Source organism: Ptychodera flava, chromosome 11 (genome assembly GCF_041260155.1).
Source record: "Ptychodera flava strain L36383 chromosome 11, AS_Pfla_20210202, whole genome shotgun sequence".
NCBI classification, from domain to species: domain Eukaryota; kingdom Metazoa; phylum Hemichordata; class Enteropneusta; family Ptychoderidae; genus Ptychodera; species Ptychodera flava.
Window position 1 is genome coordinate 22,830,664 of NC_091938.1, and position 23,860 is coordinate 22,854,523.

The window sequence follows — 23,860 nt, forward strand, 5'->3', positions numbered from 1 at the left end:
TGAGATAAGGCCAATAAAAGTGACTGAGAATTTTATGATAAGTTTTCCTGACTCCTTAATGACCAGCCCAGGGGGTTTCATGGGCAGGCGCAATATTCAGCACGGTAGGGCTTTGGAACCACAATTTGATGTTTTATAGCCCAATCGTCATCAACCAAAGACGTCTGGAGGTCTCCATTTACGCATGAGAATACCAGATTTTGTATAATAGGAAACAGAGCTATCTGAAGTTTTACCTTCATCATCTACCCTGTCAAACAAAGACAAAATATCTGGGTCTTTGTGTTGTTCTGCAATGAGATTTGATCTAGAAAATGTCTGACTTTGGTCAGCAGAAGTTTTACTGGAAGTTTCAAATCCACGAGGGATAACGGAATGATCCGTGTCAAACACCTGACTGAGAAAGGTGTCATTTAAGTCAACATCTGTGACATTATTTTGAGAGTATTTGATTCTCGGAAGTTTTCTTTGACATGGCTCGAGTAATAGCACATGAAGGGAAAAAGGCCGGGAATGTCTTCCTCTATTGGCTCTGGATTTTGATCTAAACTAGGATTATCAGTCACAAGTGGATTAGTAATGACCTTGTCCCCAGCAAGGTCGTTTCCAAGAAGAAGGTGAATCCCTTCAAAAGGCAAAAAAGGCCTAATACCTAAAGTCACAGGTCCAGAAACAAAGTCCGAAGACAAGTAGACATTATGGAGAGGAACAGGAATGTAGTCATTACAATCTACCCCTTAATAAGAACTTTAGAACCTGAAAATGACTTTTCAGAAAACGGCAGGGTATCTGCCAACAAAAGAGACTGGGAAGCCCCGGTATCTCTTAAAATTTTGACAGGGGTAGCGGAAGAGAAATCACTAGAAAGTGATATAAAACCATCATGAATAAATGGTTCCCAAAATACCTATAATGCTATCTTAAGAAAAATTGACCTCGACCTCATTAATTGGGGATAAGAGGGGTTTACCCGTAGAAAATGTTTTACACACATTATTAGACTCTAATTGAGATGATAAAGAAATAAAGACAGTGGGTTTCGATCCCCTTTGACCTCTATGACAATCACGTTTTATTTTCAATTTGAATTAATCTGACACTGAATATCAGTCTTTCTTACAATAACTACAAGAAAGTGTACCACACTGTTTGCCAGAAGGAGATTGAGACTTGGGATCTGATGATGTGGGAGTGTTACTTGAATTTTGTGAACTGTTTTCATTTGATTTCCTACTCTCCTTTGAAAAATTCTTGGATGAAAAGGAGGAGTTAAATTTACCTGCATTGTTTCTGTAGGAAAAGGACTGGGATGGTTTGTTGAGAAATGAAGATTTGTGGGTCAATGAATAATCATCGGCCAAACGTGCAGCAACCTCTAATGTATCTGCCTTTTGTTCATTGATAAACGTCTTGATGTCACTCCGGATGCACCTTTTAAATTCTCAATCAAAACAAGTTGTCGTAATTTGTCATAATTCTGACTGACCTTTTCCGAAGAACACCAACGATCAAATAGTTGTTCTTTTGTTCGAGCAAATTAACATAAGTTTGATCCTTCACCTTCTCACAATCCCTAAATTTCTGATGGTAAGCTTCAGGCACCAACTCATAGCCCTTGAGTATTAATTCCTTCATAGAATCATAATCTGAAGCCTGCTCTACTGACAACTGAATGTAAATTTCTCTGGCTTTACCCACCAAAGCACTCTGCAAAAGCATAGACCAGGACTTCTTAGGCCAGTTCAGACTCTGAGCAATTTTCTCAAAATGGAGAAAATATTTGTCAACATCCTTTTCTTGGAAAGGGGGAACTAACCTGAAATGCTTAGTGATGTCAAACTTGTCTGAAGGGAAGAATTTTCCTGACTGTCCAAGCTCTAAACGTTTTATTTCTACCTGTAATCGCTGTTCTTCTAATCGCAATTCTTTTTCTCTCTGTCTTTCTTCCATTTCTAATCTTTCCTGCCTTTCTTTTTCTTTCATTTGTAATTTTTCCTTTTCTAATTCCATTTCTTAAGCTCCAAATCTGCCTGTATTTCTAATTCTAATTTTTTGAGTTCGAAGGAGGACTCAGGCTCATAATCTTTTAAGGCAGACTCCTCAAAATGGCCAGAATTAACTAAATGTTTTGCAATGTGGTACTGTATTTCCCGCTTGCGCATAGATCTTTTGACATCTACTTTAAGGAAATTGGCCACTGCAATGAGGTTGTCTTTTTGAGGGAATCAAATGCGTCCTGATCAAGGTCATCCATAAATTCGTCTGGCTTGAATTCCGCCATGATTGAATTTTGCTGAGTTCACAGTATACAGTAGTTTTGAAAAGGCAGGCAAAATGTTGTCAAACGGCTCAAAATATTCGGATCCCGGACAAGCCCCCAATTTGTTACGTGCAGAGAAAACGAACAAAAGGGTGAACTCAGCAGTTTCCGTTTAAACAAAATTTATTACGAAAACAAAACTAATTGCTAAGTCAGGGATAGAGTACAAGCTTTAAAAGTGTACAGACTACTTATCTCAGCTGGGACGGCAAAGCTCCAGTCTCAGAGTTGTAACAGTCAGTCGGATGAATGAACAGTCCTTGGCTTGCAGGCTTGAAGCTGCACAAAGTCCACAGTATAAATCCAGCGTTGACAGTGAAGGTCTTGAAAAGTCTTGAGAATGACTACTGCTGGAGTTTAGTAACACACAAGAGACACGATCCCAAAAGTCTGACTGGAAGCTGAGCACGTCCCTTTTATAAAGGCATATAAGAACAATCTAGAACTTTTATTGACATGCTAATTACTGTTCTAAAATTATCTCCCTTACACAACTAATCAACTTTCCAGAACATTCCAAACATGTGACTAATTGAATTCAAGGTTGTGAGGTCATCAAGGGCAGTGACCTTGAGAATGTTCTAGACTAATTGAACTCAGGTCATGATGAGTGTGGGGGAAATGACCTACATAACAACTTGATTGTTAGAGGAACCAAAACATTTGCCGATCAACACTGAAAATAATACTTAGTGTTCCATATTTCTGTGACCCAAGGATTTACAATGATATTTTTTATCAATCAAACATCTGTGATACCCATTGCCTGTAACCCTTCTAGCAGGACGCGATAGCCTTAATTCGGTCAATCTCTGAGTCCTTTTGGCCCCATCAATGTGTGAAATCAGTTTAACTAGCCTAGTAAGTTACCATTTAATACAGGGCACGAATTAAAAATGTCGTTAAGTTGAGGGGCTTCATAAGTTTTTACAATGGCTTCTTTTAACTTCACCATACTAACAGACTAATATTTAAGGAATACGATAGATGAAAGTCTATTTTTCCGAGTTGAATTTACGTTGTATAATTGACATCAAAGCACACGCTCAACGATGTCAGTTTTGGCTTATGCCAGCTGATATCACGAATCTCTCTCCATTTTTTGACCCAAAGCCCTCTGCCCGTCTGTATTTAAGACTGGGCTTGCACATATTTACTGAAATTCGTTAAAAATGATTATGTTGTGAGCTTTAAGTACCAAGGTTTCGTCTGACACAAAGATGGTTGTATCCTAAGTAACCCCAAGAAACCTGGCCAATCCTTATTCTCTTTCGGAAAGATTTTCAACTTTTACATTTTGACCTTTTTTTCTCTGTTCTGATTTCAACAGCCACTATTTCTTCTGCTGGTTACCAGGTTAAAGTCATCCTCATCCCTTCAAAATTTGATGAGATTTAAAAAAAATACATTTTGGAGGCACATTTTCTCACATGGCAAAAGCGTTCCAATTTTGGTTGTAAATTTTGTAAAACGACAGTGACTTTACATATGTAAGTACTATTGTCGCCCGCCAAAATGTCTTTATGTGTTTGTCAACCTTTTTTCAGAATTTTGAAAATGTGAATAACTGGATCCTTATGCAAGAAAACAATGTCCGATATCTGCATCATATGAGTCGTTTGATGACGAGATTATGCATTTTGGCGTTATAAATTGTTTTGGTATTGTTAACTATTTGATAACTTGATATTGTGAAGTTAAATGTAGCAAGTCGGCGTTCACACGTTAACTTGATTGTTAGAGAAACCAAAACATTTGCCGATCAACACTGAAAATAATACTTAGTGTTCCATATTTCTGTGACCCAAAGATTTACAATGATATTTTTTATCAATCAAACATCTGTGATACCCTTTGCCTGTAACCCTTCTAGGATGATGTGATAGCCTTTAATCCGGTCAAACTCTGAGCCCTTTTAGCCCCATCAATGTGTGCAATCAGGTTATCTAGTCTAGTAAGTCACCATTAATACAAGGCACGAATTAAAAATGTTGTTAAGTTAAGGGGCTTCATAAGTTTTTACAATGGCTTCTTTTAACTTTACCATACTAACAGACTAATATTTAAGGAATACGATAGACGAAAGTCTATTTTTCCGAGTTGAATTTACTGTATATAATTGACATCAAAGCTATACGCTCAACGATGTCAATTGGCTTATACCAGCTGATATCACGAATCTCTCTCCCTTTTTGACCCAAAGCCCCTCTGCCCGTCTGTATTTAAGACTGGGCTTGCACATATTTACTGAAATTCGTTGAAAATGATTATGTTGTGAGCTTTAAGTACCAAGGTTTCGTCTGACACAAAGATGGTTGTATCCTAAGTAACCCCAAGCAACCTGGCCAATCCTTATTCTCTTTCGGAAAGATTTTCAACTTTTACATTTTGACCTTTTTTTCTCTGTTCTGATTTCAACAGCCACTTCTGCTGGTTACCAGGTTAAAGTCATCCTCATCCCTTCAAAATTTGATGAGATTTAAAAAAATACATTTTGGAGGCACATTTTCTCACATGGCAAAAGCGTTCCAGTTTTGGTTGTAAGTTTGGTAAAATGACAGTGACTTTACATATGTAAGTACGGTTATCGTCCGCCAAAATGTCTTTATGTGTTTGTCAACCTTTTTTCAGAATTTTGAAAATGTGAATAACTGGATCCTTATGCAAGAAAACAATGTCCGATATCTGCATCATATGAGTCGTTTGATGACGAGATTATGCATTTTGGCGTTATAAATTGTTTTGGTATTGTTAACTATTTGATAACTTGATATTGTGAAGTTAAATGTAGCAAGTCGGCGTTCACACGTTAACTTGATTGTTAGAGAAACCAAAACATTTGCCGATCAACACTGAAAATAATACTTAGTGTTCCATATTTCTGTGACCCAAAGATTTACAATGATATTTTTTATCAATCAAACATCTGTGATACCCTTTGCCTGTATAGGATATAGCCTTTAATCCGGTCAAACTCTGAGCCCTTTAGCCCCATCGATAATCGCAATCATACCATTCCATAATCCAATAACACTAGGTCAAAATTTGTAAGACAATAGTTGTAAACATAGACACAAAACAGCACAGAACAGACAGTGTGTGCAATCAGGTTATCTAGTCTAGTAAGTCACCATTAATACAAGGCACGAATTAAAAATGTTGTTAAGTTGAGGGGCTTCATAAGTTTTTACAATGGCTTCTTTTAACTTTACCATACTAACAGACTAATATTTAAGGAATACGTTAGACGAAAGTCTATTTTTCCGAGTTGAATTTACTGTATATAATTGACAACAAAATATGCGCGCAACGATGTTAATTGGCTTATACCAGCTGATATCACGAATCTCTCTCTCTCTCTCTCTCTCTCTCTCTCTCTTCACTTTTTGACCGAAAGCCCTCTGCCCGTCTGTATTTAAGACTGCGCTTGCACATTTTTACTAGAATTCGTTAATAATGATTATGCCGTGAGCTTTAAGTATCGTGGTTTCATTAGACACAAAGATGGTTGTATCCTAAGTAACCCCAAGCAACCTGGCCACTCCTTATCCTCTTTCGGAAAGATTTTCAACTTTTACATTTTCACCTTTTTTCCCTCTGTTCTGATAACAACAGCCACTGAATTTCTTCTGCGGGTTACAAGGTTAAAGTCATCATGATCCCTTCAAAATTTGATGAAATTTGAAAAATAATTTTGTAGGCACATTTTCTCACATGGCGAAAGCGTTAAAATTTTGGTTGTAGGTTTGGTAAAATGACAGTCACTTTACATATGTAAGTACGGCAATTTTTCTTATCGTCCGCCAACATGTAACCATTTGTAAAACTGGATGACAGATAGCTCTCAAAGTTGGTTGGGTCAAAGTCAAATATGGGTCACAGTGTCATTCTGATCATTGTCAAGCGCGTTTCAGACTTGAGTTTAACCCCTATCTTACTGCACTTTTAGCACCGGGGCATGTTTCACGTGAGGGACTTGTTTTATTGCATGACCTCCCAACATCCCACAAGATTGTAACGTGACGGCACACTAAGGTTGGCAAGGCTTACCGTGGACCTCCAAACATTCACCTTTTTGCATCGACCATCGCAGCTGTGGAACAGACTGACGAAGAACATGGCTGGAGCCAAGCTTACGCTGTACTATGATAACATTTCTTACTACTCACAGAGGGTATGTAATTCATAACGATTTCTCTCTTTTCCATTACCTGCCTACAGCTGCAGTATAGTAGCTCGAGGTTTTACCGCCCGACCCATGCAACACCTCGAGCTTCTCTGCTGCAGCTACTATCTGCAAAGTGTGCCAACCAATCTATAGACATACAGAAAGCTTGGACCTTGTGACCTAAATCAGACAGAGTAGGTCCACACTGTTGATAGAAGGTCGAGTCGCTTGTGCTCCATTGACATTGTTTCGCAAGTCATGGATGCAAAATCCAGAGAAAGTTTTTCGCATATTAAAGCTTGCCTATTCTCTTGTAGATTAGCGCACTGAATGCAGGTTGGCCTCAAGGTATAATTCATCAGAGTATATTAATTAGCACAGATTACATTCAGGCATACCACGTATTGCTTGAACGCAATATACTCATATAAAAGACATGAAGATTTTTCAACAACCTGGTTATGTGGCATCTCGGTCCGTGGCTAAAAAATTCCGACAAACTCGGCCTGTTTACCAACTCACCTGCAATGACCTTGCGAACTGGTGTGGAGCAAGAGGTCACAAACCACCGATATCCGATACGGATTATAAATGGGAACGTTCTGCAACACTTAGAGTCGCAAAGAATACCAGCTCCGTGCAAATATAATAATGTGCGCGAGTCTGATGGGGACATAATCGTATTTTCTGCCGAGTGGAAGTTTGGCATCACAAATTGTCATATCGTTACTTGGGGCAGGCTATCATTACTGTCCAAATGTGCAAGAAGTTGCATTTTTGTCGAATTTTACGAGCCGGTGGTCCAGTTATTTCATTCGCCAGAAAACTGTGGCGGAACATGATTATGAAATTGGACTGGAGAAAAAATAATTCAAAAGAAAGGGTGGTACGTACAGTGGATATATGTGAATTTAAACGATTAAACCATTCTTTTTTCATCAAAAGCTTCGACCTGTTGAAGTAGTGTGAAAGCACTATAATAACTTCGCTGAAAATTACATAATTATCATAATCATCATCTTCATAGTCGCCCTCATCGGTTCCTTACTTCAGATCAAAATCTCATCCTACCATCGAAAATATGCCTTCACATAGAGATATTACAATGATTACCGCTGGCCACTTCAATTGATGTTCGTAAAGTACCCACTCCACTTGAGTGCAAATATATTCTTCAATTTTGGAGTGATGTAGAATCGCTTTTGCTGAAAAATTGTAATATTCCAATAACACTGATTCCAGAGAATGTTATCTTTGGAATTATAACGAAAGATGATACATTCACTGTTAATGTTTTAGTAATTTTAGGTAAGAAATACATATATGATTGCAGAAGATTGCACATAATACCAAAGATTCGACAATTTACAATATGGGTACAAGAAAGAATAACAGTAGAAAAACATAAATATAAATTAAGTTTTTTTTATAAGGATGACACAGATTCAAAATGGTCAAAATCAAGTATTTTGCGATTAGAATATTTTGAGATTTTAAACCGAAGCACTGTCCTGCTTTTTTTGGGTTTTTTTTGTTAGTTTTTTTTCTTTTCTGTAATTTTTGTTTTGCTTTCTTTTTCTGAAAGCCAATAAAAAAATAAAAAAAAGGTACCCACTCCACTTAATATTCGTAACATGCCAGGTGAAGACAAGTGGGAAGAAACAAAGGGAGTCCAGCAGGTGGAGGGAGGGGGGGGGCGGAAAGACTATCGAGGAGGAAGAGGAAGACGCAGGAGGCGAGAGTATAGAACAGAACAAAAACAAGCGAGGAAGAAGACTGGAACCTGAAACTGAGCCTAGAAGGGACTGTGTTCCAATCAACAAAGCAATCGTCGAGTTGTCTCCCTACAAAAGTACCTCGCAATACAAGACTCCACTCGTCCACTCTACTTCCTTCTAATTTATTCCCTGTGTTTAGGTAACTTAATCCTTGCAGCGAAGTCAGTGTTTGTAAGTGCTCGATTTAGGCTTCCGTATTCAATCTTTTCATTTATCGTAATTTTTCCAGTGTTCGTGTCGATTATTCAGGAAGCAACACGATCCAGGGTGGTACCTCTTGTGTTTTGCCAAGCGAGATGGTACTACAAAAATTCGGCTTCCCCATTTAAATTTCCCATTTAAATTCCCTATCACAATTACCATTTTCCTGAGTATAGATGTTCCTAGATTAATCAAGGGATCAGTGTTGAAAATAATTTTCCCGACAAAATCCCCATGGCCAGCGGTAAACATTTAAGTACCTCTATGTCTAGATGTGAATACATGCAAAATTTATATTTTTGACGGTGGGAAATTTGAGACATTGACCTAAAGTAATGAACCCTACTAAGGTTAGATTGATATCATAACACGAGCATAACTTTTGACGCTTGATCTATCATTTTGTAGAAAATGTAAAGTTGTGACCCACGATCCTACGATACTATTAACCATGTTGCCAGAAATAATTTGTGTCTTATAAAGCAAACAGAAATATCAAAAGTTACAATGCTGTTGCTCGTTTGAAAAATTATATTCAAGAATTTTTTATTCTTATTCTTGTTCTGCTTACTGTTGTTATTACTGTTGTCTTTGTCGTCCTTCTCATTGTTATTGTTATCGTTTGTTAAATTTACGTTTAAAGGCAATTTTGGCTCTCGCCGAGAAAGGAATCGACTGCGACACCAAAATCGTTTCCGTTGCTGATATGGCCTTCGTTGATCCATGGTTTATCAAACTGAATCCCGCTGGCCAAATACCCATTGTCACTCACGGCGACAAAGTCATCACCGAAACTCCCAGAATTCTAGAATACCTTGATCAGGCTTTTCCTGATGGTGAGTACCATAGTATTGTATGTCTAGATCGTTTTAATAGTTACTTTAAATCTTTTATAGACAATTTTGCATTGTAATAGGAACATGTTTGTTATAATAGACGGTCTTAACTTCGTGTTATGCAGTTTTACAGAGGCGCAGCCAAATATAACGTTGCACGTCTTTTGGAGCATTCTTCACATCGATTCGCTATATGCCAATGTGGTGATCGAATGAGCGCAACCACATTTATTCAACCCGTACAAAAGTTTTCTGGACGTACAATGTTACTTGTGCCTCTTGGCTGAGAACTTTGTCAAAAATTGGTCTGTTCCGCTGAGAAAGAACTTAAAGTGAGAACCCTATATACGAACTTTTCAGTAAAAAAACTTGTTGAGGTAGTTTACCCCTCGAAATTGAAAGAATGAAACTGTTGCTCTACCTTTCGTCAAGCAAGTTTTTGACTAGTCACTTTCAAATTCAAGAATAAAATTCAGGGGTCATCGCACAAAGTTTGGTACTAGAGAAACAAAGTATCCAATATTTACCGATATATTTGAGATTGAAATGGCCGCTATTCCCGTTGTATGTCTGTAGGAAAAATCAAAATTCCCAATTTTAAAACAACTTAGCCGAGTGAAACGTTTCTTTACTACATAAGCTTCAAAATAACAAATAGTAGGCAAAAAATATTGTAAAAGTTTGAGAGTCTGAATATCTGTCCTCGGGGCACATTCTACCTTAACTTCCACAATTCAATTTCGTTGCAGCAAATCGCTTACATCCAGACGATGCAGATGAAAGGAAAAGAGTGATGTACTTTCGAGACTTCGCTGATTCAATCACGGTTCGTTCCATCATGGCTCGGGTGTGTACGACATCCTCACCTCGTTCCAGACTCCGCGAATTTTCCTCCGGGACGAATAGAGATGATTGTTAAAAGTAAGAGTTCAAAGTCTGTAAGACGTATTAAAGATTTTTAACGAAGCTTTGCTAAAGTGTTTCATTAGTTTCATAATCCTGTACGACATTGCAGCCTTCCCGCCTGAACATAAAATCAAAAAGTGGTGAAAAGAGCGAAATTTCCCAGTTACATTAAAATAAATTTATGCGCCATGGAATAGCTCTCTGGGAAGCAGGTCCGCGGCGTGCAATACTTTCATTTCCTGATTTTCATTCACATACAGTGAGTAACGAAGACGCTCCCAATAAAGCAGCGAAGTTGGCGAAAGAGCACCCCGAGTTGAGAACCGTCTACGAGCAACTGATTGAATACAAAGAAAAGAACCGATGGGATTCACCGAGTGAGGGCGACTTCAAAGACACTCTTTCAAGGGCTGACCGACTGATGTCTAAAGTTGAAGATGAACTGAAGAAAATTAAACACAGATATCCTGATGGTCTGTCAGTCACTTTTCTTAGAAGTTTCTGATCAAAATAGACTGTGATTTCGTTGTGGACATTGCCTTTATTAATGAGTCTACGACAACGATTCACACAGCATCATGATTGCTGTATTGCAAAAACAAAACAAAAAACAAAAACCAAAACCAAAAAAACACACACAAAAAACACAAACAAAAAACGTTTAGAGGAAGAGAAGAAGTAAAATCAATAGCATGATTGCATTAAATTAGAGGAAAATTTAAGTCATGTGTAGCTTGTTCCACTATTGGCGCATCGCCTTTTATCGATGTGCAAATCTTGTGCGTGGATTGGAGTTTGAGTTTTATCCAAGCACGTCGGAACTGCGTAATGTACTTTTAATGTTAACCTCATAGCGGTGTCTGGTTCATTGCTTCAGGTCTCTTAAAGTGGTTTAAAATGGACAGATTTGGATCATGTAAACATAACATGAAATGGACACGTAATGTTCTGATCATATAAGGAGATTAAGTGGTCTATCACGTTTCGTTTTGTTTTAAAAATTTCATTTACTCCATCATCGAATAGGCGAGAAATGCATAATCATCTGCACTATAGTGGGGAGTGCAGTGACTTGTTAAAGTGCGGCACGACAACACGCTTGCTCGAAAGTCTCTGTCCTTTGCTAGTGAGTCCGCAACTGTTGTCCGCAACTCTTGCCACTCGCCGGTCTCGAACACACCATTCTTTGATCGTGGATTTGGTTCCGCACCTCATCCAGGGAAGGGGGGCATGGTGCCGTCTCCTTTTCCTCCTCCGTAATCCGAGTCCTTGAGTTGGCGTTGTGTTGTGTGATTATGCTGGATTTACAAAGACATACCGAGGGAGACTGAAGGAATTGCGATGTTAATCTTAATTCGTTTTAGATTCTCCAAAATACCCCAAAAGACATTTCAAATCCTACCCCTCTATATGATCAAAAATGTTTACCCCCACTATTAATTTGCCAAACATTTACTGAGCCAACTGTATTAAACCAGCATTTTGAAATATTTTTCAGCATTTTGGCGCTTTGTATTAACTCAAATATTTTGTTTTACACCATATCTGTATGGGACAGCTCGCGAGAGTGGAATTTGCCATCTCTACAGAGTGTGTCCAAGGGTGTCCCTGTTGGTCCCTTTGAGATTTTATGGGTATTTAAGGCTATTTTGAACACTTTTGCACACTTTCTGAAACAAGTTTTGAAATTTTTAATGGGAAGTTTTGTGAATTTTAAGAGTAATTTTGAAACTTTCTGAAGACTGTTCTCAGAGATGAATTTTAAAAAGGAATGTTTTAGTGCAATTATTGTACAGTGGAACTGTATAGTAGAATAAAAATAAGAATGTTGTTCCTTCATTTTTATTAAATTACTAAAGATACTGTGGAATTTAAAAATAAAAAAAATAGGGAACCAAAATATTTTCAGATACCATCCCTACATCCAGTGCAAACCGTTCATAACCCATCCCTCTACAAACCACAGAACCCTCAAATCCCCCTCGAATTCCTCCCCCACCCATCAATATGTAAATGCAGCCTTACTGAAGGGCCCCAACAAAGGCGATTATTAAAGATTGCTCCATACAAACTTTCGGATACGGACCACAAGGGTATTCCTCGGGACTCTAGCCATATGATCTATCAAAACTCTACTCTCTACGACTCTGTAAAGTGCTTGGTAATTTATGCTTAAATGCGAACATTCATTAATGTATTGTAACACGGTCCCTCCGTGATTACAGATAACAAATGACCGACAAGGTTGAAAGTAATCACAAGTCATGATCTTGATATTCATGACACTTTGAGGATGATATAAAAACCTTGCTTTTGTTTTATTGTCTACAGGAGACAGTTTTCTCTGCGGAAAAGATGTCAGCGCAGCCGACATATTTCTGATCGTTCTGATGCACCGAATGAAGCAGTACGGGATGGCAAAACTCTTCTGGACGAATGGACAGCGCCCCCATGTGTCGGCGTATTATGAATGGATGCTGAGGAGAGAGACTTGCGCAAAGGCTCTGCCAACCTTCAACTTTCAGCCTACAAAGTAATAGCAGCAAGTGCCGAAATTTTCCGTTTGAATAGAAAAGTATGATTCATTTCGATGGCAACCCCACAATTTTTCATTGTAATGATTTATAATGTGAAAAAGCAGAACAGGAGAAAAGCCTTGAAATACATCCCGCTGTTGGTTTAACATTGTAGTGCAAAAATTTTGGCTTGTGTTTCAAAGTAGGCGTCCATCCGAAACCAATGTTAGTGTAGTGATGTCCTCCCTCTAGCGGCTGACATGCCCAAAACTTTGCTTGTCAGACGTTCTGAGTAATAAAGCTAGTTCGATCTACATTGGAGTATGGAGCAATTATATGGGATCCATTTCAGCAGATGAATGTTGACAAACTTGAACGTATACAAAATAGAGCAGTCCGATTTATATCCAATAATTACAAAGATAGAGAACCCGGTACAATTGCAAACTTGCTTAGGGAAAATCACATCCCTCTGCTTAAAGATAGAAGGAAAAATCTCCACCTTTTGTTCTTGTTCAAAATTGCAGAGGGTTTAACACCAGCTATACGTTCTGACACTTACCTTGTTCCTGAAAGACCAAAGAGATCAATCAAACCAAAACAATTCAAGGACTTTACTTGTCATAACATAGTTGAAAGATATGCGTCAATGAATACTCGTTGTTTCAAGTTACCTCACAGTAATACAGATCTTTATAAATATTCTTTATTCCCGAGAACTATTGTTCATTGGAACAATTTAGATGAAGATATTGTACATGCTAGTACGGTGGATGCCTTTAAGGCAGCCCTCCAGTGTTACTAGCTGTCCTTTGTGCCCTCTTTTTCCCGTTGATGATATACCAGAATTCTGGTCCTGCAACGTTTTTTTCAGATTCAGAATAAACGAGAGTAATTGTTAGAAATCCGCGTATGCGATAGCAGTTTACTTCCGAAATTTCTGTCTAATAGGAACAATGGTTTGATAACAAACTTGTTTTCATTAAATAGAGGGGTTGGTCAAGGGTGCCAACATAACGCCTTGCTGTTTATTTTATGTGTTGAAGTCTAGAGTGCAAATACGCTAGTGTGATGAGGTAAAATGTTTACATCTATTATGCCATGTGGAGATTGCAGATGACAATGTCTTTGAACATAAAGAACAATCTGTGATAAAGGTAATCGACATTATGCATGATTTTGAAAAAGCAGCAAGACATAGAAAAAGCAGAAGCAGTGTGGGTAGGAAGTAAGGCAGCGTTGTAACAGGGAACTGCAGGTTTAAGGTAGTACGCGCTTGGAAAGTGAAAGACTTAAACTTTCGCTTAAAATTTCCTCAAAGAATCGTTCAACCGTACTCTTTCAAAATCAAGAATATAAATTAGGGGGACCGTGCAAATTTTGGTACTAGAGAAACAAATTACCCGAGATTTACCGATACTTGACCTTGAAAATGTCCGTTATCCCTAAATATGGGTAAAAAAAGTCGATTTTCGAAAAACTAAGACGGTGAAAGGTTTACGTATACCAAGAGCTTTAAAATGAACCCCACAAGTGGTAGATTAGAAAAGAATTGTAAAAGTTTGAGAGTCCGAATATCTGCCCCCGAGGCGCATTCTACCTTAAAGTGCACTAATATTAAACTCACAGCCAAAAATTTGTAAAAATTTGAGAATAGTTTATATACATGAAGAAACAGAGAGTTAACTTTCTATAGTGAAGTTTTGTCCGTAAATTCACTTGGCTTGTCGATGCTAATACACCTAGCGCCAATGATCATCAATGATTTTTATTCATTGTATATTTGGTATTATTTACTTGTTGTAAAGCGCTTTTTAATATTTCATTGTAGAAAAAGCGTTATCGAAAACTATTAAACATTAAACATCGTCGTATCGAATAATGTACTGCAAGGAGTGGACAAATTAATTTATTATTTTATCACTAAACGGATCAGGCGATTAAAAAGTAAGGGATTAGCTCCCCTTTCAATTCCGGTGGTTGTAACACCAATCAATCAATCAATCAATCAATCAAAATGTTTACACGCGCCAAATCAATAAGCAATGTTATTCTCAGCGGCGCGGTTATGTCGGTGTACATTACATGGTTTTGCCACAGTCCCTGTGGCTTGGCAAACAACCGAGTCTTTAATTTATGCTTGCAACTGTTAACAGTGGATGCTTGTCGAATGTCACATGGCAATATTTAGCCCGGAGGTAAAGTCTTTTCAATTCATGTGGATACCACGTTTTGTAAACTGTGGAGTGGCATGTTGGAAAAAAAAAACTATCCCGCGTGTCTTTTTAAGCCCTTTGCACAACACTCCGTTTTTACGAGATCTGATTCCATGTAAGAATACGCAGTTTTATGGAAGTGTGTTGAACTCATGAAGTAGCATTAAACCAAACGACGAGGAGGGTATCTTTACACGTAGCATCATCTGGAATCTTAAATCTGTTTTTTTGTTAAGTGTAGACGTAAGCTGCAGTACATTAAAGGGACAAAGTCGGCTAGTTTTCATGAATTTTGTTTGATACGAGACACTATTCATATTGTTTGAGATGTTGAAAGACACTAAATGAATGAATGACCATGCATATACTCGACCCCGGTTTTAGACACGACAAAAAAAAATCGCGAGAAAGAATAAATGGTCTTTACCATTAATTCGGCTGTTCACTGCTGTGAGCATCCGCTTGTGAAAAAACACACACAGTGACACGTCATGCAATACCTTTCAACTGACACAAATAATTGAAAAATAATCAGAGAGATGCACCGTTCAATAACATCGAACAGATTTTGTGTGTCAATAGGTAACTAACAATCGTGAGCAGTATCGATGTATAGTACTCGGCGGTGTCACGATATCACCGATGTTCAGTCGCATTTCTGGGTGCGACGTTTCAAAATTCAACAAGTGATCATGTCATGTTTGAAAAAAAACCACTGCGTGAAAACGCAATAATACAGATAAATTCACACTAATGAGTTACCTGTATTATGGAATAATACATGTGAATTCATATGAATCCACATGAATACAGGCTTGCTGAATACAAGCGATGGATTATTGACTGTATTCATCTGTATATGCACTCTTCAGCTAAAATACAGGCAATAATCCATGCTAATACATTAAGTATTATTGGGTTTTCATGCAGTGAACAAACACGGAATTTGCTTATATCTTAAAAGTCTACGAAGATTTAGATATATCAATATATGTTTACCAAATAATGCAGAAAAAAAGGAAAATGTATTACTCTGCACCTGTTTCACTATCATCATAGCAATCTTACATCGTTTTAGTTTTATCATAGAACCATTGGGTCAATGATTTTATTTCTGTTTCACAGTCCGTGTCATTCGATAGTTAAACTAACAAGCAAATATGCCCTTTTAAGTTTCAACATTTTACAGTAGTTTGTTTATGCGTGTATTCCTAGTTATCCATTGTGCTTACGTTTCTGTGAAGGTCACAGACCCCTTACGCACTCTTCCTAACGATGACGTGTAGTACTGTGCGTAGTAATTCGTTATTTGATGGGGTTCAACCATGGTGGCTAAAATTCAAATCGCGTAGACGCGCAGACAATCATTGACCCTTGACGTAAACGAGCAAGAAAGCGGTTATATATATCTTGGAAGCCTTCTATGGTCACTATTTGGGTCGCCTATTGATTTGACTGGGGATTTTTGCCATAGAAAAAATTGTAGAAAATGGCCGACTTTGTCCCTTTAAGTGTCGAGTTTCGCCCGACACAAAGATGGCTGTATCTCCGTAGCAATTACAATGTAACATGGCTAATTCTTGTTCTCTTTCGAAAAGATTTCCAACTGTAACATTTTGACCTTGTTTTTGTTTATCTGTTGTGATATTAGCAGCCACGATTTCTTCTGCCGGTTCTAAGGTTTAACCTATCCTGATTCATTCAAATGATGAAATTTCAAAAAAGGTGTAGGCATATCCTTTCACTAGGCGAAAGCGTTCAAATTTTGCTTGTAGATTTGGAAAATGACTGAGTTTTGCATACGTAAATCTGGATGCCAGATAGCTCTCAAATTTCTAAAAGTCATATTAGTGTTGCTTAAATGGGTCACAGTGTCACTCTGAGTCTGATCAAGCGTGCCGTTGCACGACCTATGACTTCTTACCGTAACACGACGGTAACACGAAGGTTGTCGAGGCTGACTCGAACTGGACTATAAAACATTCAGCATCTTGCGTAGGCTAGCGCAGCTGCGGAACAGACTGACGAAGAACATGGGTGAAGCCAAGCTTACGCTATACTACGATAAGATTTCTTACTACTCACAGAGGGTATGTAATTAAGAGTTGCTCGAACGATCCCCTTTCTTCCATTACCTGCTGCAGTATAGTAGCTCGAGGATTTGCTTTTCAAAGTTAAATTCCTTGGGGCACCTCCAGCTACCGCACTGCAGTTACCTGCCCAGCTTTCTGACTGATTTACACACAATACAGACGTTTCTTGAACCTTGACATAGTTGGCCGTATTTATTCGGGTAGGCGCCTCTCCCCTACGTTGCATGGCCCTTACAACACGAGGTTATATTTTATCAGCCCACCCCTCCCCCTCACAGAATCGGGAAAATCGGGAAAGCAAATTGCGATGAAGGAATACTTCGTACTATCTGACATTCGACGATCTAGTTAAATGAAATACATTGTGGAAGAAAACAGTGTTAAGTGTTTCTAACTGTGGGGTAAGTGAAAGCCACGATTGGACAGTACGCCGGTGTGGGTTGCCCACCTATTAGCCGTGAAAAGATGCACCAAGATTTTAGTGAGACCAAAGCGCTCGCGTTCTTGAGTATCGTTCGTGAATTCCCATATCATCGTTTCAACTTGTAGCAATCATGTATTAAACGTATAAATTTGATATAACAACGTTCATACGACGCATGTTTCAACGGCTGAGAAAACGCGACTGAATGAACCATCAGCACCGTAGCTGTGTTACTCACGCAGTTACCTATGACATGTTACACACACGGTAGAACTCTAGGTTCCCATCGTCGAAACTCCTCAGCCAATCGGCGATCTTGTATTATACATGCGTAACTTTCTACGCTCATAATGCAAAGGTCCGATGTTGTTGCCACTGTCGCCACACAAGCCGTCTAAAAATGGACAAATTACAATTTAGTCGTGCGTACACTGCAGAAATAAAGTCACACGGCGTCTGTTCAGATTCGAAGCTCCTGTAACGGCTAGCAAAAACGATGATTAGGAGAGACACTCAAGGGACATGAATGGAAACAAACCTGTCCTACGAAACAAAAAGAACAATATATCAAACGTTTCAGGCCTCTTCGTATGAAAGGTATTCTTTGTTTGTTTTTGTTTTCGTCATTGTCATTGGTTAACTTGTTTTTGAAGGCAAGATTGGCTCTCCTTGAGAAAGGAATCGACCATGATATCAAAATCGTTTCCGCGGCTGACATGGCCTTCGTTGATCCATGGTTTATCAAACTGAATCCCGTTGGTCAAATACCCATCATCACTCACGGTGACAGAGTCATCACACAGACTCCCAGAATTTTGGACTACCTCGACCAGGCTTTTCCGGACAGTGAGTATCATATTTTCGTCAAGACATAACCGTTTAGGGAGCGTTCAGTTATTATGGCCGGGGCTGGGCCGGTAAATTCTTCCTGCACGTCAGTGAAAATAAGTGAACCCCCCTACCCATTGCACAAATAATTAATGGCCCCCTTTTAAGATGACAAAAATTTCATGACCCCTCCCCCACAGTGCTTGAGTAAAGCTGCACACACATACACCTCTGGAGGGGGGGGGGGGGCCGATAGAATCCCCGAAAAAAGATTCTCAGATTTTTTCAAATGACCCTCCTTACAAACTCACAAGGTGTTCATGTTCAAATTTCCCCTTCTGACTTGCTATAATTTTGAAATTACCCCTCAACGGGATTGGACAGAAATTACAGGTGGATCGCAATATTTTTGCGCAAGCTTGTGTGTGTAAAAAAATTTGAAATTTGGATTTAATTGATAATCAGCTGTTGATAATAATGATTCACTATACATGGTAGTCTATGAGGAAACTATGTAATACTTTTTCAATACAAAACTATGTCTATGCATTTATAGATATTTAATAATTGACATAAAAGTACTTAATCAGAATAGGGTTGTTACAACTGGTATGTGGAGAAAAAAAATTGACTTTAGAATTTCACCTAAAATGTTCATCCACTATACATGGGAATCTATGATGATTTGTGAATATTTTTTTCCGATGAAAAACTTGCTTCACTTGTGCATTTATAGACATTGAATAATTAACATAATTGTACTGGATTAGAATATGATGGTTAAAGGTGCATTTATGTGTAAAAGAAATCTGATTTTGGAATTTCACTGAAAACGTCCATCCATTATACATGGTAGTCTATGAGAAAACTATGAATAATTTTTTTCCAATTCAAAACTATCTAAATCAGTGTATTTATGGACATTTGATAATTCATTTTAAAGTACTTAGTTAGACTAGGATGGTTAAAGGTTGATATGTGATCAAGAAATTGGGTTTTGGAATTTCACCAAAATGTTAATTCACTATACATTGAAGTCTACCTGAGAAAACTATGAATAATTTTTTTTACAATGCTAGACTAAATTAATTTGTGCTTTTATACGTGTTTGATAATTGATACAAATGTACTTGATTCAAATTGGGTATTTGAAAGTCCAGATGTTGACAACAACTTTGATATTGGAATTTCACCTAAAAGTATAATTTCACTTTTCATGGTACTAGTAGTCTACAGGTAACTGTTAAATAATTTCCCTGACAAAACTTGCTATATCTCTAATATGTAAGTAACAGGAATTGTTCATTGCCCTCAGTGAGCTCGGTTTACGATTAGACAAGCCTAAGAGTTGCCTAGCCAAGATGGTCATGTGACAGATAAATTTTGTTCAGATTTACAGTTAAATGACTTCAGAGAATGAAATCATGCAGTGAATCATATTTATCTCCAAGAATATTTCTGAACACTGAAACTGCTTTTTGACGGGACGGATACTTATGTAAATTAAGTGACCCCCTCTGAGCTGTTTGAAAAATACATGACCCTCCCTTGGCAGTTTTCAAATTTAAGGTGACCCCCTGGATTTTGCCGGCCCACCCCGGCCGTAATAACTGAACGCTCCCTCAGCAAGTTTTTCCAAGGTTAAAACACAATGTTGTTGTTTGTCGAGTATTGTTTTTCATAAATGTGTTTTAACTTAATGGACGATGCAGTTTTGTACAGTAATCAAGTCAAATGTGACACTGTACGTCCATGTCCTTCCCCTAGTTTAGCGCGTGGGGGCAACCACAGTTACTCACAACCGAAACAGAAGTCAGCTTCGGAACGCACAACCTTATGAGGGCGCCACAATATCTTACTGACTGAGGCTGAGAACGCCCGTACGCCCATACGCCTCGAGACAGTATAGAGTGGTTGAAATGAGAACATCAGTGCTAGCAATGACCATAACTGTTTGTCCGTGACTTGTAAAAAACTTGTTTATTATAATTCCACAATTCAATTTCGTTCCAGCAAAACACTTACATCCGGACGATGCAGATGAAAGGAAAAGAGTGATGTACTTTCGAGACTTTGCTGATTCAATCACGGTTCGTTCCATCATGGCTGGCTGTGTACGACATCCTCACCTCGTTCCAGAACCCCCGAATTTTCCTCCAGGACGAATGGAGAAGATGGTTAAAGGTAAGAGTCGATAAAAAGTAGACTTACAGAATTTACTAATCACCGCTAAAGTGTGTTTCATAATGCCGCAAAGGATCTGCGCATTCTCGAATAATACCAAATCAACACAATGATCAACAAGTAGATCGATATTGTCCCAATTATGTCAAATTAAACTTGTTCATCACGGAATGGCTCTGTGAAGAGCAGATCCGCGCTGTGATACGTTCATTGCCTGATTTTTCATTAACATATAGTGAGCAACGAAGAAGTTCCCAATAAAGCAATGAAGCTGGCGAAAGAGCATCCCGACTTGAGAACCGTCTACGAGCAACTGATTGAATACAAAGAAAAGAACCGATGGGATTCACCGAGCGAGAGCGACTTCAAAGACACGCTTTCATGGGCTGACAGGCTGATGTCTGAAGTTGAAGACGAATTGAAGAAGACTAAGCACAGATATCCTGATGGTCTGTCAGTCACGTTTCTCAGAAGTTTCTGATCAAAATAGACTTTGATTTCGTCGTTGAAATTGCCTTTATTAATTAATCGAGGACAACGATTCACACGGCATCATAATTGCTGTACTGCAAAAAAAAAAACCCCCAAAAACAAACATAAAACGTTCAGAGGAAGACAAGAAGTAAAATCAATAGTTTAAAGTATGATTACATTAAATTAAAGGAAAATTTAAGTCATGTGTAACTTGTTCCACTATTGGCGCATCGCCTATTATCGATGTGTAAATCTTGTGCGTGGATTGAAATTCGAGTTTATCCACCGCACGCCGCCTCCGCCTCCTCCTCATCCCCCGTATTAAATCCGAGTCCTTGAGTTGGCATTGTGTTGTGTGATTATGCTGTATTTACAAATACCGAGAGAGACTGGAGGAATTGAGATGTTATAATCTTAATTCGTTTTAGATGAATTCCCCACAATACCCCAAAAGACATTTGAAATCCCACCCCTCTATATGATCTAAAATGTTCACCCCTACTCTATACTTGGCCAAACATTTATCATAATGTCCAATCCCTGCATATCCAGTGCAAACCGTTAAAAACCCACCCTTCTACTAACCACAGAACTTTCAAATTCCCCTCGAATTCCTCCATCCACCCAACCATTACGAATTATGTAAACGCAGCCTTACTGAAGGGCCCAAGGAAAGCGATTATTTAAGATTGCTCGACATAAACTTTGGTATACGAACCACAAGGGTGTTCCTCGGGCCTCTAGCCATATGTTCTGTATACACCCAACTCTTTCCGACTCCGTAACGTGCTTGGTCATGTCATTTAATGTATTGTAACACGGTCCCTCCGTGATTACAGATAACAAATGACCGACAAGGTTGAAACTAATCACAAGTCATCACCTTATGTTCATGACACTTTGAGTATGATATAAAAACCTTGCTTTTGTTTTGCTATCTACAGGAAACAGTTTTCTCTGCGGAAAAGATGTCAGTGCAGCCGACATATTTCTGATTGTTCTGATGCATCGAATGAAGCAGTACGGGATGGCAAAACTCTTCTGGACGGATGGACAGCGCCCCCATTTGTCGGCTTATTATGAATGGATGCTGAGGAGAGAGGAGTGTGCACAGGCTCTGCCGACTTTCAACTTTCAGCTTACTAAGTAAATTCAGCAAGTGCCGAAATTTTCCGTTTAAATAGAAAAGTATGATTCATTTCGATGGCAACCCCACAATTTTTCATTGTAATGATTTATAATGTAAAAAAGCAGAACAGGAGAAAAGCCTTGAAATATATCCCGCTGTTGGTTTAACATTGTAGTGCAAAAATTTTGACTTGTGTTTCAAAGTAGGCATCCATCCGAAACCAATTTTAGTGTAGTGATGTCCTCCCTCTAGCGGCTGACATGCCCAAAACTTTGTTTGTCAGACGTTTTAAGTAATAAAGCTAGTTCGATCTACATTGGAGTATGGCGCAATTATATGGATCCATTTCAGCAGATGAGCATTGACAAACTTGAACGTATACAAAATAGAGCAGTCCGATTTATATCCAATAATTACAAAGATAGAGAACCCGGTACAATTACAAACTTGCTAAGGGAAAATCACATCCCTCTGCTTAAAGATAGAAGGAAAATCTCCACCTTTTGTTCTTGTTCAAAATTGCAGAGGGTTTAACACCAGCTATACGTTCTGACACTTACCTTGTTCCTGAAAGACCAAAGAGATCAATCAAACCAAAACAATTCAAGGACTTTACTTGTCATAACATAGTTGAAAGATATGCGTCAATGAATACTCGTTGTTTCAAGTTACCTCACAGTAATACAGATCTTTATAAATATTCTTTATTCCCGAGAACTATTGTTCATTGGAACAATTTAGATGAAGATATTGTACATGCTAGTACAGTTGATGCCTTTAAGGCAGCCCTCCAGTGTTACTAGCTGTCCTCTTTGTGCCCTCTTTTTCCTGTTGATGATATACCAGAATTCTGGTCCTGCAACGTATTTATTCAGATTCAGAATAAACGAGAGTAATTGTTAGAAATCCGCGTATGCGATAGCAGTTTACTTCCGATATTTTTGTCTAATAGGAACAATGGTTTGGTAACAAACTTGTTTTCATTAAATAGCGGGGTTGGTCAAGGGTGCCAACATAACGCCTTGCTGTTTATTTTATGTTTTGAAGTCTAGAGTGCAAATACGCTAGTGTGATGAGGTCAAATGTTTACCTCTATTATGCCATGTGGAGACTGCAGATGATAATGACATCAATGTCTTTGAACATAAAGAACAATCTGTGATAAAGATAATTGACATTATGCATGATTTTGAAAAAGTAGCAAGACATAGAAAAAGCACAAGCAGTGTGGCTAGGAAGTAAGGCAGCGTTGTAACTGGGAACTGCAGGTTTAAGGTAGTACGCGCTTGGAAAGTGAAAGACTTAAACTTTCGCTTAAAATTTCCTCAAAGAATCGTTCAACCGTACTCTTTCAAAATCAAGAATAGAAATCGGCGGCGACCGTGCAAATTTTGGTACTAGAGAAACAAATTACCCGAGATTTACCGATATTTGAAATTGAAAATGGTCGCTATCCCAAACTATAGGTAAAAATAAATTTCGTTTTTCGAAAAATACAGACGGTGGAAAGTTTTCGTTCACCAAGAGCTTTAAAATGCACCCTACAAGGGGTAGATCAGAAAAGAATTGCAAAAGTTTGAGAGTCCGAATATCTGTCCGCGAGGCGCATTCTACCTTAGAATGGACTAATAAACCAGTAAAGGCTCTGCGTGTATGGTACGGGTACGGTAAAAGAAATGTAAAAGCTTAAACTCGGAGCCAAAAATTTGTAAACATTTGAGAACAATTTAAATTCATGGGGAAAGAGAGAGTTAACTTTCGTGGAGTTTTGTCCGTAAATTCACTTG

The 23,860-nt window shown here is 38.4% G+C and overlaps 2 protein-coding genes across 3 annotated transcripts in view; both read left to right on the top strand.

Annotated features, from left to right (window-relative positions):
* Positions 1-6,330: 6,330 nt before the first annotated feature.
* Positions 6,331-23,860, top strand: part of LOC139143849 (ganglioside-induced differentiation-associated protein 1-like) — a 52,336-nt gene continuing 34,806 nt past the window's right edge. The window contains exons 1-5 of one of the 2 annotated variants that reach the window (XM_070714431.1): positions 6,331-6,494; positions 9,111-9,303; positions 10,053-10,224; positions 10,470-10,682; positions 12,541-13,039. In XM_070714431.1, the coding sequence (XP_070570532.1) occupies positions 6,438-6,494; positions 9,111-9,303; positions 10,053-10,222 (420 nt within the window). In that variant the 5' untranslated portion in view covers positions 6,331-6,437 and the 3' untranslated portion in view covers positions 10,223-10,224; positions 10,470-10,682; positions 12,541-13,039. Of the gene's footprint in view, positions 6,495-9,110; positions 9,304-10,052; positions 10,225-10,469; positions 10,683-12,540; positions 13,040-23,860 lie in introns of those variants that run through there. The other variant, XM_070714432.1, reaches the window with a different exon arrangement.
* LOC139143848 (ganglioside-induced differentiation-associated protein 1-like) lies at positions 16,893-22,392 on the top strand. The gene is made up of 5 exons (XM_070714430.1): positions 16,893-17,031; positions 18,112-18,304; positions 20,300-20,470; positions 20,707-20,919; positions 21,889-22,392. Exons 1-5 carry the CDS (start codon positions 16,975-16,977, stop codon positions 22,092-22,094), a joined length of 840 nt encoding a protein of 279 aa, XP_070570531.1. The 5' UTR covers positions 16,893-16,974; the 3' UTR covers positions 22,095-22,392.